General features: G+C 31.4%; 1 protein-coding gene and 1 non-coding gene across 2 annotated transcripts; both read right to left on the reverse strand.

Moving 5' to 3' along the window:
- Positions 1 to 2,920: 2,920 nt before the first annotated feature.
- Positions 2,921 to 3,027, reverse strand: LOC128292449 (small nucleolar RNA R71). Its single transcript, XR_008282434.1, has one exon. It is a non-coding gene; the product is annotated as a small nucleolar RNA R71 (small nucleolar RNA).
- Positions 3,028 to 8,976: 5,949 nt separating this feature from the next.
- On the reverse strand, positions 8,977 to 10,422 carry LOC108459796 (probable WRKY transcription factor 49). Its single transcript, XM_017759196.2, has 3 exons — positions 9,931 to 10,422; positions 9,690 to 9,836; positions 8,977 to 9,559 (listed from the first exon to the last, which is right to left on the reverse strand). Exons 1-3 carry the CDS (start codon positions 10,182 to 10,184, stop codon positions 9,067 to 9,069), a joined length of 894 nt encoding a protein of 297 aa, XP_017614685.1. The 5' UTR covers positions 10,185 to 10,422; the 3' UTR covers positions 8,977 to 9,066.
- Between the last annotated feature and the right edge of the window lie 8,539 nt (positions 10,423 to 18,961).

Raw genomic sequence — 18,961 nt, forward strand, 5'->3', positions numbered from 1 at the left:
TATAGTTGGTTTTATTATTTTGAATATGACATGTATAGGGTTTAGAATTTTGAGTTTTGTGTCATTGTTAATTTGGCCAAATGTGTTGGCTTAGGACGAATCCCTTCATTTTGTATAAAGCCTTGGATAATGGCTAATGTTCGTTATTGATATATACAAATGATGATATTTTCATGGATGAGTAAATTACATGAATGAGATAATGCCTTGTGTGGTTGATTAGACCTTGTATTGTTGTGTGGATTTGTCATGTTAGATGATATGTAGGTCAGTGCAAGTAAGGGTTGCAAAAAGGCTTGGTAAATAGCCTTATTTTATCCACATGAGTAGACACACGGGCGTGTGTCTAGGCCTTATGTGACACACGGTCAGCCCTATGGGCGTGTTGCTTGGCCGTGTGTCCCCTGCACGTAAAATTTGTAAGTCAGTATGCATGGTAGTAAACACACAGGCAGAGACACGGCCGTGTGTCTCTACCCTGTGGAGGAAACGGTCTCTGGCCACGGGCATGTGCCTTGGCCGTGTGCCCTAAATTGAATGTTAACGTCAGAAACAAAATGTCAAGGTTTTTAGACACAGGCTAGGACATGGGCGTGTCATGGCCATGTGAGGGCCACGGGCGCGTGTTAGGCCGTGTGAAAATCTCTATAGGTTCGAATTTAGAATTTCATTCACACGGGCATGGGACACGGGCGTGTCCCTAGATGCTTAGGTCGTGTGTGTCACACGGGCTATCAGCATGGCCATGTTATAATGACCACACGGGCATGTTGCCCTTTTCACACGGGCGTATACCCTGTTTCAAGAGTTATTTTTCTAAAGTTAGTTAAAGGACCCGAGTTGGTTTGGAATGGTTTCTAATGGATGTTTGGGGCCTTGTAAGCCTATATTAAGGAGTTTAGAAAAAGTTCGAAAATTTTTTTAATTTGACTGGGTCTTAATAACATCGAAATGATTGTAAGCATGTGATTAAGTGTGGTAACACCTCGTATCTTGTCCCGGTGTAGGGCTCGGGTGTGGGGTATTACAATATTACATTTGACTACATAACGAACCAGCCGAACACAACTCATTATTTTTCCAACCCAAGCCTCTGCATACCCCAACCGTTTCATGACTTCTTCGAGAAAATTTCATTCAACACGGTAGTATGCTTTACTCATATCTAGTCTAATAACAAAGCCTTTGTTGGGGCTTTTTGAAGGTAATGTAGCAACTCGTGGGTAATCAAGATATTTTCACGGATCATGCGGCCCGGAACAAATGCACTTTGGTTCTGACCTTTACACTTTGGAAGGGTATTCTTAAGTCGGTTTGTGAGAACTTTGGACATGATTTTGTAGATGGCTCTACATAAACTAATAAGGTTAAAGTTAAACACGTCCTTAGGCTCCATAGTTTTAGGGATAAGAATAATCATCGTGTCATTAAGGCTAGCCACATCTCTATTTCCATTAAGAACATCATGAAAAAGCTTGATGACATCTGCACCCACAACCTCCCAATTTTCTTTAAAAAAACACCCCAAAAGACCATCAATCCCGGGCACTTTGCGAGGGTCCATTTGGTTAAATGCCTCTAAGATCTCTTTGTCCGTAAACTCCTTGGTCAACCTACAATTCATATCCTCGAAAATACAATTGTCATTAAAATTAAGATTTAGCTCATCATGGAAAGGCATAGTCATCTTAAACAAATTGTGAAAATACTCCCTGGCAATGCTACAAATATCGGCTTTATTGTGCTTCCAGCATCCATTCGAGTCCAACAATTTCTCGATATTGTTTTTATTCATTCTACTAATGGCCTTAACATGAAAAAAAAGTGTTCCTATCCCCCTTTTTTTAGCCACCTAACTTATTTTTGAAAGAGATATTTGCATAATTTAGGGATTTCTATGGATCAAGATACTAAGTAAAGAAATTGCATTATTTAGATTGATAGTAAAAGATGAAATCTAGGTGAATTATTTCCTGGGTATTATTTCGCTTCTTGATTGTTATTTAGTAATTTTCCTGCTTTGTTCTTTGCCATGTTCGTTAGTTAATTAATTTAGTTAATTTTAGTTTTTAATCAATTACTCGAATTATCCAGTTAAATAATAGAAAGACAGTAACTTCTAGTACTTTTAGTCTTCGTGGGAATGATATCTTTGATCACCGTAACTATACTAGTAATTGATAGGTGCACTTGCCTTAGTCGAATTATTAGTTAGTTTCGCGACGCATCAAGTTTGTGGGGCCGTTGTTGGGGACTAGGAAAACTTTATTTCTATTAATTTAACTATTTTTATTTTAATTTAATTTTTACATTTTAAATTTTTTTGTTTGATTCCTACAGGTTTTTTTAAATATGACTAGAGGTAACCCGTTAGAACAATTAATTTTTTTACAATAAAATCGAAAAGACTCTGGCGTGCTCGCAAATATCAGAGATAATTTAGAGAAACAAAGCAAGGTCAACATAGTTTAATAAACGATTAAGAGCAAAAGGACATTACTGTTGAGTGGATAATAATCTTAGTAATCAGTAACCTCCTACAGCTTCTGCTCCTCGTACTATGTATGACTATGCTAAGCCCATTCTGATTGAGGCTGAATCGAGTATTGTTAGATAGACTATTGCTGCAAATAATTTTGAGATTAAGCCAAACACAATTCAAATGGTGTAGCAGTATGTTTAGTTTGATGGGTTGTAAGATGAAGATCCAAATGCTCATTTGGCTAATTTTCTAGAGATCTGTGACACGTTCAAGATCAATGGTGTTACTGATGATGTCATACGTTTATGATTATTCCTATTCTCTTTGAGGAGCAAAGTAAAACAATGGTTGAATTCACTTCCACGAGATTCCAACACTACTTGGGCTCAAATGACTGAAAAGTTTTTGTTGAAATATTTTCCACTAGCTAAAACAACTAAGTTGAGGAATGACATCTCTTCGTTTGCTCAACTCGAGCTTGAGACATTGTATGATACATGGGAGAGAGTTAAGGATCTTTTGAGAATGTGCTCTCATCATGGGTTACCTTTGTGGCTTCAAGTCCAAACATTTTACAATGGTTTGAATCCCTTAACTAGACAAATAGTTGATGCAGTAGTTGGTGGAACATTGAATAATAAGACTCCTAAGGCAGCCCAAAAATTTATTGAGGAAATGAAACTGAATGACTATAGGTGACAAGTTATGAGAACAAAGTCTACTAAGGCAGACGATGTTTTTAAAATAGATGTAGTTACTATATTGGTAAGTTAGATGGAAGCACTGAGTAAGAAAATTGATGGTTTGAGAATGGTTAAGCAGATGAATCTGGTAATGCAATGTGATGTGATTGGAGTAAGGATAATCAATTCAGAATGTTTACCCTTCAGTTCTAACATAGGGCATAAGCAAATCAACTTTATGGGTAACAATTCTAGACCTCAGAATAACCCCTATAGCAATAATTATAATCCATGATAGAGGAATCATCTAAATTTCTCTTAGGGGTGGTCAAGGAAATCAAATGTTACAACCCCTCCGGGTTCTCAACAACCTTATCAGCAAGAAAAGAAGCCAAATTTGGAAGAGATGTTAATGAAATTTATTTCAATGCCAGAAACTAGATTCCAAAATAGTGAGACAACTTTGAGGAATGATAGGCATCTATCCAGGGACTTGAAAATCATATTAGTCAGCTTGCTAAATTGGATTCGGAAAGACAACAAGATAGTTTACCTAATAACACTGAAACCAACCTAAAAGATCAAGTCCACACAATCATTATATGAAGTGGAAATGTGTCAGTTAAGCTTGAAAAGAAGTTGAATTTAGAAACTGTTGAGAAAAATTATAGGGTGAGAAATGCAAGAAAGAGCAAAAATAGATGATTAGAGAATACAAACCACCAATTCCATATCCAGTAAAAGTGAAGAAAAACCGCATGAATGAACAATATGGTAAATTTCTTGAAATTCAAAGCAAAAATTGCATATTAACTTACCTTTTGTTGAAGCACTTTCATAGATGCCCAAGTGTACAAAATTTTTAAAGGAGCTGTTAACAAATAAAAGGAAGTTAGACAAACTATCCACTGTTAAACTCAATGAGTGTTCGACCGTTCACCAAAACAAACTACCCACTAAGCTTAAAGATTCAGGGAGTTTTACTATCCCTTGTTTTATTGGTAGCTTAGAAGTTGAAAAAGTTTTGGCTGATTTAGGTGCTAGTATAAATCTGATGCCTTATAAATTGTTCAAACAACTTGGTCTTGGGGAACCAAAATCCACTAGGATGAGTATTCAATTAGCTGACAGATCAATTAAGTATCCTAGGGGCATTATTGAAGATGTACTTGTTAAAGTCAATAAATTTATATTCTCTATTGATTTCATTATATTGGACATGGATGAAGATATTAAGATACCCATGATCTTAGGTCGACCATTTTTAGCCATTGCTAGAACCATTATTAATGTTAAAAAATTAAACCATTTTAATTTATATTTTCAAACCAAATCATGCAAACTATCCTCAAAAGTCCAAAACCAACGTTCATACCATAGTCCATAATAATAAAAATAAAATAGTCCCAAAAATACCAATAATAAACTTTAATAGTTTGTATGCAAAATATCTAAATTCTTCTCCGTAAGCCCAACCCATGTCCTAACCTTGTGGGTTACCTAAAAAGTTAGGAATTTGAAGGGGTGAGCTTTTAAAACCCAATATGAATTCAACAAAAAAGAATGCAGTAATCAAGTCATAACACATATAGAAAGGTGCATGAGAATGTTAATGTAACTTTTTTAGAAATCAGTGTAAATTTTACAAAATTTTCCTCCCCATCTTCGCTACACACCAATAAAAAGTTTCTCAAAACTCGTCCATTGATAAGTCGTAATTTATACATATTTTATCCCATGCTTAAGCATATTTTTGGATGAATTATCATTAGATTTTTCGAATTTTATGCTCCTAATCCTTTAATTTTATGTTTTATACTTAGGTGAGCATAGGAGAGTAAAAAGAGCGAGAAACGGGCCAAAAACGGAGAAAATGGGTCAACGTGGGAAATCAACACAGCCTAAACTTCCTTACACGGGTAGACTACACATCCGTGTCTTTTTAACAGACTCTAACACGGCCTAAGTCTAGTTCTATTCAGAAAAAGGCCACTCTTGAGGGTTTGGAAGCATTCTAAAGCCTAAATAAACACCCTAGGAGGCACCTAGAGAGGGGACACGGAGGAGGAGGCAATGAATTACTCAAAGAAAGCCGATTAATCCATCTCAGAAGCCGGATTCTCCTTCAAGACTGAAGATCTCCCTTCAATTTCCTTCAGGGGTTTTTGGGTTTTCTTTATGTTTTGTTATCATTATTCTTCTGAGATGTTTTCTTTTACACATATAAACTAATTCCACTAAATACCTAAGGGGATGAAACCTAAGACGGATCTTTTTATTATTTTCTGAATTATATGATAAATACTTGATTTGTTCTTAATTATGTGTTCTTAATTCTTGCTTTAATATTCCAGGATATTGATTCAAGTATTGATGTGCTTATTCAGAGGAGCAAAAGTCCCTGTATAAGAGTAGATTTAGCATAATTAAGCGGAGTTGATTGCACCCCTAGACATAGGGCGACAAATCTGCCAGATTAGGGTCAAACCTAATAAGGAAATCTATAGATCGAGTTAATACAACACTAAGGGTTTTAATTAGAAAGAGATTTCAATTAATCAACCTAGGGTTAGACGTTGTTAGTCTCGAGAGAGATAATAATATAAATTAGGGATTTCTACGGATCAAGTTAATTGAATAAATCGTCTAATTCAAAGTCAAATAACAAGTGAAGTCTAGGTGGATTCTTCCTTGGGTATTGTCTAAATTAATCAGTTTTCCCAAAAGTATTTCCCCAATTTACTTCCTGTGCATTCTTAGTTATCAGTTTTCCCAAAAGTATTTCCCCAATTTACTTCCTGTGCATTCTTAGTTTAGTTAATTAGTTTAGATAAAGCAAATCCCTTTATTTTTAGGCTAGATAATAAAAAGAAGGTTAATACTAGTATTTTTAGTTCCTGTGGGTTCGACATTCCGGTCTTGCTATAAGCTATACTACTATTCGATAGGTGCACTTGCCTTTATCGTGATAATAGTTAGTTTTCAAGTACGATCAATCATAAATATAAAACTTATCACGCAACATCATCCATCCAATAACACACCACGTTGTGGCCAAGCCACTAAATGTTGCAGTCAAGCTACATGTTGTGGACAAGCCACTCATAGAGTTATGGCCAAGCCACTCAATGTTACAGTCAAGCTGCACATTGTGAACAAGCCACTCATAACATTGTGGACAAGCCACTCAATTTTTGTAGTAAAACTGTCAAGTCTTCCTCCTTTCATAATCATCCCAACCCTATCCATGTGATATGACATATGAACAATATTTTTCAATAGGCATGCTTAACATGCGAATCAAATCTAAGATCAACATAGTCGACATGCTTAACATGCAAATCAAATATCAGCTTATCATAATGACATGCTTAATATGCAAATCAAATATCAGTTTATCATAATCGACATGCTTAATATGCAAATCAAATCTCAGTTAATAAATCAGTGGCATGATTAAAAAATATATATCATGCATAATCAATTTTGCCATAAAATCACATGTCATGAGAATTGGTATATACACATCATTTCACATTAATCATTTAACCACATTTCTTATAACATACAATCACCATAATAGTCAATTTGAAACACTTGTAATTTCCCTATTTTTTTCGGATTTAGCATCTCTTTGGAATACTTAATGTATCCCCCACAACATATAGATCTTAATCATAGTTTCAATATTAATAAATATTATTATTTTTATCAATAAATTCATAATTAAATTTTCGATAAGTTAAATCTACACATGATGATTAGTCTTTCTGTTAAATCTTAACTCTGATATTCAGTTATGGAAGAAAAAGACAAATCTCCCTCTTGATCTAATTTAAAGATGATTTATTAAATAAATACAATTTATTAGTCTTGGCCATGAATTTAATCTCCAACATATAAGAGTTTGAATAGAGAACTTACTCTTGATTCCTTACTATGAAGAAATTCGATTGATTTCTTATGGGTGTAGAGAATCTTAATAATTCAATTAACCCTTTAAAAATGATCACGTAAAAAATCATCCCCTAAATGCAATTATAAGGTAATGGAGAAATTGATATGGATTTTCCCATAGATACTTACGTTACTAAGATTAAGTTGGAGAGATCAACAATCACCGGAATAATTGTTCAATGGAGGAGATCTATTTAAAGAGGAGTTAAACATTCAAATAAAAGAAAAAGAATAGATTGAAACATAAAAATAATCTATGAACTTAACAGAGGAGAATTGGTAGATTAATTATCATTAAAGAAGTGAAGAGATGAAAATTAGTGAAAATGGTGACTAATAGCGGTGGATGTGTGGCCACAGCACTGTGGCGATGGTGAAAGAGGAGTCGTGTAAGAGAGAGGAGGTTTTAGAGGTGTCGAGGTGGTGATTTGGTGAAGAAATGGTGGCCAACGGTGGTGGTATGGTGGAAAAAAATGAAAACAATAGTGGTTATAGGAGAAAGAGAGAAAAATATGAGAGAAAAGTGAATAAAAATAAAAATGAGGGTTTAGGAGTGTCTAGATGCATTGGTAGGCCATGTTATGGTAAGGGGAAAAAAATGACAATAGGGGGACGAAGGCATAAAAAAATGGATCAATGGAGTGAAAATGGGGTTATTCATGATAAGTTGACTAGTAAAAAGGGAAAGGAATCCTTGCCTATAAGGCAATTGAGGTGGACCGCTAGGGGGGTTTGACCATTATTTTTAATGCTAAAAATTCTAAAAAAATAAGTGGGTTGAGGAATAGAATCCTAAAATCTCTAGGAATTTAATTAAGCTCCTTACCACTTGATCACATACTTGCTTGTTCAATAAATTGAAGAAATAATACATAAAAATACGAGGTGTGACATACACGACCTCAACTTGTCACACAGCCATGTGACCCTTTTTTTTTTTTTCTTGTTACCTATCTTTTCATAAAAGTTTTGAACTCGAATATGTTTATAAATCCTATTTTCCTTGGATTATATCATGTGTATTATTTAATGGAATGTTTAAAGCCGAATTTATTTGTGATATGCTTGGTTAACTGTGCTAGCATCCTATAGCTCGAGTTCAACGACTGAACCGGGTGAGGGGGTGTTACAAATAAGTACAAATTTGTTACCATTCCACCTATATTCATTATTAAACAAATTTTAAAAGAAAACGTTTTTAATATAAAATAATTTATTTCATCTTCATCGTGGGTGTGAAAAAATCTAGTGTTATTTTACTAATTTTGTTTAAATAATTTGAATTTTTATTGTTGAAATATAATTTTCAATACATTTTAATCTACTAAATAATTAACTAAATTATATAGTATTTATTATAAATTATTTTTATTAAAATGTATACTAAATAATTAACTAAATTACATAGTATTTATTATAAACATCTACTCAGTCAAGGATTAATCAATGATAATAATGAGTATATGTTTAATATTAGAGAGAAAATAACTCAACAAATATGGAACATTAGAAGAATTAGATAAAATTGATTAGAATGTTTATTTTTCTTAATTGTATTGTTGACTACTTTTTTAGACTAACGTGATTTATATATATAATAGTTGGATTTTAGGTTTTGTTAATTTTTAGAAATTTATTATTGATAATTTTATAATAATTAATATATTTTAGAATTTAAAATTATATAATTGTATAATTACAATTTATACCATCAAATAGAACATTAAAATTACGATATAATTAAACTCTACTAATCTAGAATTAAAATTCTATAATTACAAGTCATTCAATTATTTTGTTGTGTGGAACCACACCATTAATTTGATCATAATAATACGAGCAGAGTAATTAGAATTAATAAAAACTTACTATAATTTATTGGGATTTCAACTTCCGGTCCACAAAGAAAAATGTTCACCTAATTAATGCTACAATATATGATGATTATATGAAAACAGGCCAGGGATTATAATTAGGAGACCAAGAGAGTGAAGAGGGTGAAACAGGAGGGGAGCGAGTCTGTGAAGATGAACAAGAGGTGGAATTGGAGGAGATAATATTGTTGTGGAATGGATTCCTTATAATCCAAGGCACTACATCTTCAAGCAACCCTTCCGAAGCTACCTCTTGAGGGCAAGGGCAGCCTTCCAACGAGACAGCTGAGTTGATATTATTTGTTGTAGCTTCTTGGATTTGCATTGTTTGTGGAAGTCCAAAAGCCCGTGACTCATCAGATTCCGAAATGGCCTTCTTGGGCTTCTTGGTTGGTGCATTATTATCATGTTGAAAAGGCTGGCCATTGAGTGGTGGGAAATATGGGTCGACAAAGTGTAGGTGGAGCCCTTCATAGGTGATGATGAGTGTATCTGCCTCATCTCTGGACTTCTCTACCTGCTTCTTCGCGTTGCATCTTGGGTTCGTGCACTTGTAATAGCTCCTGTTTCATCCCAATTTAAAGGAAAACCCACTTACTTAATATGGAAACTTTCAGAACAATAACTAAGCAAGCAGATTTCTATTAGGTTGAGAGAGAGAGAGAGAGAGAGAGAGAGGAAAAAGACAGTGACCTTGGATTAGGGCTGTTTTTGATGGATTTTTGGCCATATTTCCTCCATTTATATCCATCATCAGCCATGCCATTGCCACAGCTTCTGACCTTTAGAGTATACTTACTCTCTATTTTACTCAAATTTCTTTCCAGCATTGATTTAATCCTGTCGAAAAAAAAATATTTTGTTAATTTAATTAAGATCAAATGAAACATTAATCATTAGCTCAAAGAAAGATCCAAGGGAAGACCAAACTGACCTAGTGGTCAGCTGGGGTTGATCCTTCCAGTTTGACACTGATGATAAAGCATTCTCAATATCTTCGATCCTCGGCCCTGAATACACATTGGACAGACGTTGTTTACTGACCTCTTCTTCTGAAGTTATCGCTTTGGGCTGAATTGTACCTTGAGATAGGACAAAGAAAAGTGACTCCTCATCAAGAAGCTCTCTTACAAGTTCCTCTTGGGAGCCATCATCAACCCAATCATCCTTCTCACCACCTTCCTCCATTACAGAAGCCTTGCATCAAAAACTTTAAGTTTATCTAATTAAATACTTAGGAGAAGACTCCCAAAAGGATAATGCAATAATTAGCAAGTACAATATTTAGGGTGAAAAGAGGAGACTAGTGGAGCAGATGAACAAGGAAGTTTATGACGTTTAGGTTTTTGAGTGTGAGCCCTCTTGACTTTAAAGTAAGAGTTGCTAGGGTTAGGGTTTTATTTATGAAGATAAGTTGATGGCTTTTAAACATTTATAACTTGACTTTGTTAAAGAATATATTGTCTTTACTCTCCTCCTATTCAATATTTATTTCTATATAATAATAAAATATACTTTTTTAACTATATGGAAATGGAATTTTAAAAATAAAAATATAATCTTTCTCAAGTGTATAGCATATTGGTGCTTATCTTGATGGGGGGGTTTGATACAATAACTAAAAGTATCTTGACGAACTTGATGGATTATGTTTTATTTGAATCAACTCTGTTTTGCTCTTCATCTGCAGTATGTAAAACTACAAATTTAGTTGCAAACCAGTCATTATTAGCATGTAAAATGGAACAATAAAATTTGGCAATATTCAAGTCCCTTTTCAATGTTAATTCCTGCCATAGAAGGTATGGCCCTGATTGTCTTTAAACTTACCGGATTCTGTGTTTTTTAATTGTGGATTTTGTCTTTATACGTTGTTTTCATGGGATGAATGCATCTAACGTGGACAAACCCATCGGACACTTGGACCCCTGTTACAACCAAAGCAAGGGTCAACCGCTAAAGAATAATAATATATAGTATACCTCCCCACAATTATTTAAACCATAAGTTTATATCATTTGTACAAATGATTGAAGCCTTGAGCAGATATTGTTGGCATAATATTACTAAAATTAGCTCGATAGTGATGATTAACGACAACGTGGTGAAATATGCAAAACTGATGTAAAAGTAAGGAAGGGGTAAAAATAATATTAGAAGATGAGACGATTTAGGGGCAGGTTGCTTGAGAGTGAGGGAAGTTTTATCGGTATTGGGCATTGACTTTGTGAATCCTAGAAAACGAAAGGTGAGTTGAGACAAATTTGTTTTGATTGTCAGAGTGGGCTTAGGTTTAGCCGTTAGCTGCAACAAAGGCCAAAGGCGTGCCAAAGGTGGCTGCTGGTTGTCTCTAGTGTTGGTATGAGACCAAATCCATGTGGACGTTTTCTAAAAAGTCAACGCTGGGATCATTTTGGGGTTGTAACTTAGAGACGCCTGTAACGGGATTGGGGCCCTTGAACCCATATGCTCAAAAATAGAATCACGAGTGAAGAAAATGGAGCAGTTTGACCTGTCCTCGTCGTCTCCAACCAGGCAGAAAACAACATCATGTATGTTATTCATATTACGTACTAAACACGAGTTTATGGAATTTATTTTTTTAATTAAATTAAATTTGAAGTTAGGCCCAAGCAATGGTGAAGGTGGTAGAGCAAGGTTGTTGATGATACAAGAAGGCAGTTTAACTGCTACATAATGGTAGTAGATAAGAGTTAATAGCAAGTGGAATTTAGAGAAAAAGCCCAGGAGGTAATGGAATTTGGTACAACACTTCTTAGTAATCGCAGCCTTGGTAACTTGGGTGGTGAATTAATTAGTTGAAGAGAATAAAAGTCTATGTTCGGTACTGGATTTGGAAGTTTTAGCTTCTTATCTACTGTTGAAGTTCTTAAATGGACTTCTACAAATTTGGATAGATGTTCATGTTCAACTAAATTAATTTTTTAATTGCTTTATTTCAAAAGAGGATTTGAAAGCAATAAACCCAAATGTTAGTCTTAAAATGTGTGCTTTTTTAAACACCAATACAATAATATCCCACAATTTACTTTTGAATATATAATATATATATATATATATATATATATATAATTGCTATTATGCTCATCAACATGTTTAATTAAGCAAATATGCTCATTTTAAAATGGTACGAAGGTTTTAGTCCCTTTTTCTCGAAATTTTAGGGACATAAATTGTTTTTAAGAAAAAACTTGAAAATGTGTTTGTGGAAAAACACGTTTTTTTTTTTTTACATATTACATCCTCTGGTTAGACGGATAAATAATAGTGATTTCCTACTTGAATTCTAAGTTCAATTTCTTTTTAACCATATTTGTATTTTTTATTTCATGTCCAAACTTTTTTATTTTTAATTAATAAATGTATTATTTTCCAAAAAAAATTAATTCATCTTTTAATTAATAATTCTTTTATTTATATAAAAAGTAATAAATATAAAAATATATATTATATTATCATTATATTAAATATAGTTTATTTTAAAAACATCAACTAATTTTTTTGATATATATTTTATATATAATATTTATATGTTAAATATTTATTTTCTCCGCCTACATTGTGGATATGATGATTACTAATATTATAAAATCAAATAATTATTTCAAATATCATTAATTTTAATGTACATTATGGGCATGGTAAATTCTAATATTATAAAATCGATTAATTATTTCAAATATCATTATTTTTAGTAAATATAATTTTTATGTGAATTATTTGATAAATTATTTTTGTTTTAGATAAATTCATTAGAATTAAATAAATTTAAAATAAAAATATTGTTGTTTAAGCATGTAAAACCATAATTTTTAAAATAATTACAAAAAAATATTTCTCGATTTTAGGATCACCTTTCATATAACATAGACAATTATGTTAACTTATAAGCGATTCTGTAAAACATAACTTAGCTGATTCTATTTTTTTTAATATATTTTTCCTACTCTTAATTGATTTTAAAAAATATTGCTAGTTTTATGATTGACACATAATGAACTTTCTCCTAATTTGATGCATTGATATGCTCTTCTTAGATTAAGTACAAATTTTTCATGTCGCTTAAGGAATGTTTTCTCTAGTTGAGTAACAAGAAGTTCCTTTTGTTCATAAAAACAGGTTTTCCTTATTGACTAAGAATCAAGTCCGGACTTCGGATTGTTTGAAAGTATAGTTGCTCAAAGCCTAAGGTTGAAATCGTCCAAAAAAATAATTTTTTAATTTTTTATATGGAAAAAAAAATTAGACTAAAATAAATTAATTAAATATCTAAGGTTTTTAATTTTTAATCGTAAATGCTTTATCTCTTAGGGTTCAAAATTTTTTCATCTTTTATTGTATTACATTTTATAATTTTTTCTTTTAAAAGGAGTCTAATTTATTATTTCACCTAATGCCCTAAAACTATTGAGAACGGGCCTGCTAAGAACAAGTATTTTCTTTTATCTTTGACTCTAGAATGAGTTCCTCTTGTTGATAAGAAATAAGTTATCCCAGTTGACCCAGAACAAATATTTTCTCTCGTTAACCAACAACAAGGTATATCGGTATTTTATTTTTCAATCTAGAAACGTAGTTGTGAGGTCCTTTAAATTTTCAGTTCAAATGCTTAATTGTGAGCTCCCTTTATTTTTCTATTCAGAAACTTAGTTGTGAAGTCCTTTTATTTTTTTGTTAAAAGATCTAGGGTGGGTTTGGAAAGGTAGTGAGGTGCGAGGCGGTGCGTTTAGTTTACTTTTTATTTCACGCTACAATATTGTTATAATATTTAATCTCACCGCTACTATTGATAAACACACAGTCCATCCAAAATCTCCCTACTTATAAGGTCTTTTTAAGATGAGAAGATAAGATAAAAGAGGGTGTTCAAGTCTTTACACGTTCCCAGTGTCATAGGAAACACATAAAGAAAGACCACTTTAGACAACCGATTTTGCCAAATTGTTTTATTCAAAATTTAGATGTTTGGTTTCGATTTTGAATTGATTTCTGACTAAAGGAAATTTTTAAAAGGTTAATTGCTTTTTTAGTGGGTCTTTTTCTATTCTGATTTCAATTAAATTTTAAGTCAAATTAGTATAATGTTTATTTAATTCATGAAAAAGCAGTACTTGATTTTAAATAAAATTAAGTTTTATTTTAACTTTTAAATTAATTTTTATTAATTTAAATTAAAATTAAAAAAAATCTCATAAGTCAATTCTAAAACCCACAATATGATTTTAATGGTTTATTATTGAGTCAAGCCCATATTTCTTGTGTACATTACACCACAAGTCATTCAACTATTGCTCATTTTCTTTTTAGTCATCCGACTATCAATTTTTTTAATTTGGCCACTCAACTATTAAATTTTTTAACTTGACCTTCAAATTTTATATATTATATAGATTTAGTAGTAATTTTTTAAAAAAATTAACCTTTAAAATTAATAAATAATCTCAATTTGATCCTCAAAATTTAGCTTCCCCCACCACCACTGAATATCAAACAAGATTTGATGCTAAATTAGACTCACAGTTTCTCGAGACAAGGGAGCACTGACTACATATGAGAAAATTAGCAAGTAGGCAAGTAATTCTACACCCAACTTATTATAGTACCTGGAGGAGTAAGCTAGACTATCATAGTGCAATTGTCGCTCTACAATGAAATTGAAACCATAGTTTACAGCAGTAAGCAAGAATATTGCTGCAAACCGTAACCACTTCGAGGGCTAAATTATTCTTAAAAAAGGGCCTTTTTTTTAATTAGATCTTTAGGGGTAATCTTTTTAAGGGAAATAGATAAATTTTAGAGAGAGAATGTGAAAGCGCTCAACTGAGTACTTCCTGCATAGTTGGTAAGAAAACGTACCCAGATGGATACATTGCAATTTTTGGTCTTTTTTATACAGTCAAATTTTTTGATCAAATAATTAAATATTAATGGTTTTGTCCACAAGTCCAGAGTTCAATTCTCTCTCCCACTCGCGTTAGTATTTTTTATCCCCTGTTGTAAGCTTTTATTATTATTATTATTATTATTATCAGAATTCAATTCCCTTTTCTATTCATATTTGTAATTTTATTTCATTTTGTTTCAAGGTTTTTATTTTAATTAATAAATATATTATTTTCAATTCTTTTATTTTAATTCATCTTTTAAATCTTTTTAATTAATAACTCTATTATTCATAAAATCAAATAATAAATACGTAATTATATAATAAAAAGATATATTTTACATATATAATTATGTTAAAAATATTTGAAATTAATAACTCCTTTATCTATAATATAAACATCAACTAATATTTTGATATATTTTTGATATATAATATTTATATGTTAAATATTTATTTTCTCCATGTAAATTGTGGGTATGATGATTTCTAATATTATAAAATGAAACAATTATTTCAAAAATAATTATTACCTTTATATATAAAATATTTAAAATGTCACTGTTTTTATCTATATTATGGGCATTATATTTCAAATATTTTTACAAGTAAAATATTTCAATTAGTTATTTCAAATATTATTATGTCTAAATATGAAATATTTTAAATACACATAAAAAATTATAATACTAAAATTTACTACACTCATAATATGGATTGAAAAATAAATATCACACATATAAAAATTATATTTACTAAAAATATTCATATTTGTAATAATTATTTGCTTTTATGAATAAAAGAATTATTAATTAAAAGATGAATTAAAATAAAAATTTGAAAACAATATATTTATTAATTAAAAAAATTTGAAACAACATGAAATAGAGATGAATTGAACATGAGATTTAAGGACAAAACTACCAGCTTTTAACCATCTAACAAAAAAAACTAATTATATTAAAAAAAAAGTCAAAAATTGTAATTTAAAAGGGAAGCACTTTTTTACTAACGGTGGTGTAGAAAGCACGTCCAGCTCACTTTCTTTCTCCTAAAAATAACTTATTTCACTAATTAAAAAAACAGCCTAAACGCATAATTTAAAAAAAAAAAAGGGGGCTTTTACGCATAATTTAGCCCACTTCGAATATTGCTTATTGTCAAATCTATTAATAACAAGAGAATACAAACAACTCATGCAAAGAAATTACAAGATGAAGAAACTTTAGATTTGTCGATTCCAACTTCAAATCTATGTTTGATCCATTCGCAAGCTAAGCATATTAGCATTAAGAGAACAAACTAATTCAGATCAACATCATTTAAGTACATGCTGCTCACAAATCTAGATATGCAAGAGCAAGACCCTTCCTTTTTCTAATACACAGATAAAAAAAGGAGAAATTTGGAGAACCCTTATTCAGATCAAATTGAACTCTTGCAGAACCAAAGTTGCTTTCCTTCCCCAAGCAACCAAAGGGGCACAATTCCCTTTATATATTTTATCATCTTTCTTTGCAAACCAATAGAGCAGCAAACGTACCTAGATAAAAAAAAAAAAAAGGCATATAAGGATGGAAGACAAGGAAAGGCAACGATGGTTGTCACATTTTATAATTAAATTGATATAATATGTAAATGTTGAAGGTTAAATTTATTATTATATTGACTTTTTAGCTACCATATCACCTCTCGTCAAAGTAAAAAAATTAATGACACCTAATGAAAATTGACTTAAAAAACAATAGTTATGGTGTGTTATGGTGTGTTAGTAATGTGGTTAAAATCTGATTAGTTGAGTGATTAAATTAAAAAAAGTAATAGTTGAATGACAAAAAAGAAAAGAAGTAATAATTAGGTGACTGAGTCAAAAGAAAAACTGAGACCACGATTTAGTAAAACTAAGTCAAAAATATTTTTATAAATATTTATGGAGTGTTAGTAATGTGGTATTAAAATTTTATTAGAAAATTTTAACGTTTGGATGGTCAATTAAATAAAAAGGACTAAATTAAAGAAGGTGTAAAAGTTGCTAGAAGAATTAAATAGCTCAATTGTCAAATAAGGAAGGACCTAAAGTGTAAATAAGCCCATGGAGATATTTTGGGCGGCACAAGCAGCGAAAAATCAGAAAAATTGAAGAAATAAGGGTAAAATTGGAAAATTATAAAATTAACTAAATAAAGATAGGACTAAAGTGGAAATATCTAGATTTCTCTTTATGTTCTTCATTCTCATCAGCCAAAAACGCCATAGGAGGGTTTTATAAACTGGTTTTTTATAATATTTGCATCAAGTGAGTAAATTCTTGCCTTTTTCTTGTAATTTTTGTGTTTTTAAGACTTTTACAACTAGGTCCTACTATCTAATTCATTAGTTTTTGATTCTATGGATGATTTTGGAAGTTTCCATGGATGATTTCTGAAATTTTATGATGAATTAGCATGAAATTGAAGCTTTAATTTGGTTGTGAGATGATTTATTTAAGTAATTTTAATAGAAATTGATGTTTAGGACCTAATTGTGAAAAATATTAAAATTAGGGTTTGATGTTGAAATTTTGATTTCTAAAGGTTATGAAGTAGTTTAAAATGATAGAATAAAGTGTTAATCGAGAAAAATTATCTCAATTGAGAGGTTAATTAAGCAGGGATTAAATTGTAAAAACTATAAAGTTTGGGGTAAATGTATAATTTCAAAAATTGAAGGGCATAAAGCATGAACTGAATTGGAATTGAAGTAGATGCTGATGATTAAGTAATTTTATATTCTAGATCAAGAATCGAAAGATAAACAAGGAAAAGGAAAAGTTACCGAATAGTCCCTGAAATAGTACAACTTTTACAAATTGGCCCAGGTAATGTCATATGGTTGAATTGTTTAATTATTTGTTAAATTAGAAATGATATGATGTCATCTACATGTTGCTATTGTATTGTTAATAATGTGAAACATTATAAAGATCGAATTGAAAATTCAAATTGAGGAAAACGCAGGATTGAGTACGTTCGTATTGTGTCAAGTGATGAATTGACGGATAAGACCATGGTTAATCCATGGTAAAATTATGACATGTAGGTATAGTATTATCCATACTGAGTTATGACACGTAGGTATGGTATTATCCATACTGAGTTATGACACGTAGGTATGGTATTATCCATAATGAGTTATGATACGTAGGTATGGTATTATCCATACTGAGCTATAATATAAAGGTATGGTATTTCCCATACCGAGTTGTGAAATGTAAGTATGGTATTAACCATACTGAGTTGTGAATCGTGGCACTGAGCAAACGGCATACTCACATCCGTAAGTCATCCCTTAATTTGACATGTGTGGGAAAATGATAGTTGAGGCTAAGTGTTAAACTATAAATTGATATTTGGGTATTGAGCTCAATTAAGTGAACTCATCGTTTGAAATTGTATTTTGCAGGAATTGAATGTTTAATATTATTTATTTAATTGGTTATGAATGCTTGGTAAGATTGTTATTGTGAACCTATGAACTTATTAAGCTCCCAAAGCCTACTTTGTGTGTTAATGGTTCCTATAGATTTGCGTGATATCGGTGGATTGGATCAACACATCAGGAAGCACTATCCAGAGTTATACCGGTAGATTTTGAATACAACTTTTGATTTATATGGCATGTATAGGACAGGATTGAAAGATGTAGTTTTGAAATATTGAAATTTTTATGTTTGAATATCTATGTTTTGAAGTTATTTTGGTAAGGTAATGAATGAAAATATTTTGACAAAAATCAGGATAAAGTAATATTATGGTATGTTGGTAGATGAAAAACTTATGTTTTGGTTGATTTGGTTGATTGGTTTGGACATATTTGTGTATTTAAAGGTTGTGTGCAGGTAGATTAAAAAAAAGGGTGAGAAATGTGGTCTTAAAATGGCCTATTTTCGTCCACATGGGTAGACACACGGGCGTGTGTCTAGGCCGTGTGTGACACACGGTTTGTCCCACGGGCATGTGTTGTAGCCATGTGTCCCCTGCACTTTAAATTTTAGAAGCAGAATGCTCTGAATTAAGAACAT

Source organism: Gossypium arboreum, chromosome 4 (assembly GCF_025698485.1).
Source record: "Gossypium arboreum isolate Shixiya-1 chromosome 4, ASM2569848v2, whole genome shotgun sequence".
Lineage (NCBI taxonomy): Eukaryota > Viridiplantae > Streptophyta > Magnoliopsida > Malvales > Malvaceae > Gossypium > Gossypium arboreum.

Coding starts and splice junctions, on each gene's coding strand:
- LOC108459796 (XM_017759196.2), bottom strand. CDS start 10,184: ATGGAGGAAGGTGGTGAGAAGGATGATTGGGTTGATGATGGCTCCCAA. Junction 9,837..9,930: donor CAACCCCAGCTGACCACTAG/GTCAGTTTGGTC, acceptor TTTTTTCGACAG/GATTAAATCAATGCTGGAAA. Junction 9,560..9,689: donor AAAAACAGCCCTAATCCAAG/GTCACTGTCTTT, acceptor GGGATGAAACAG/GAGCTATTACAAGTGCACGA.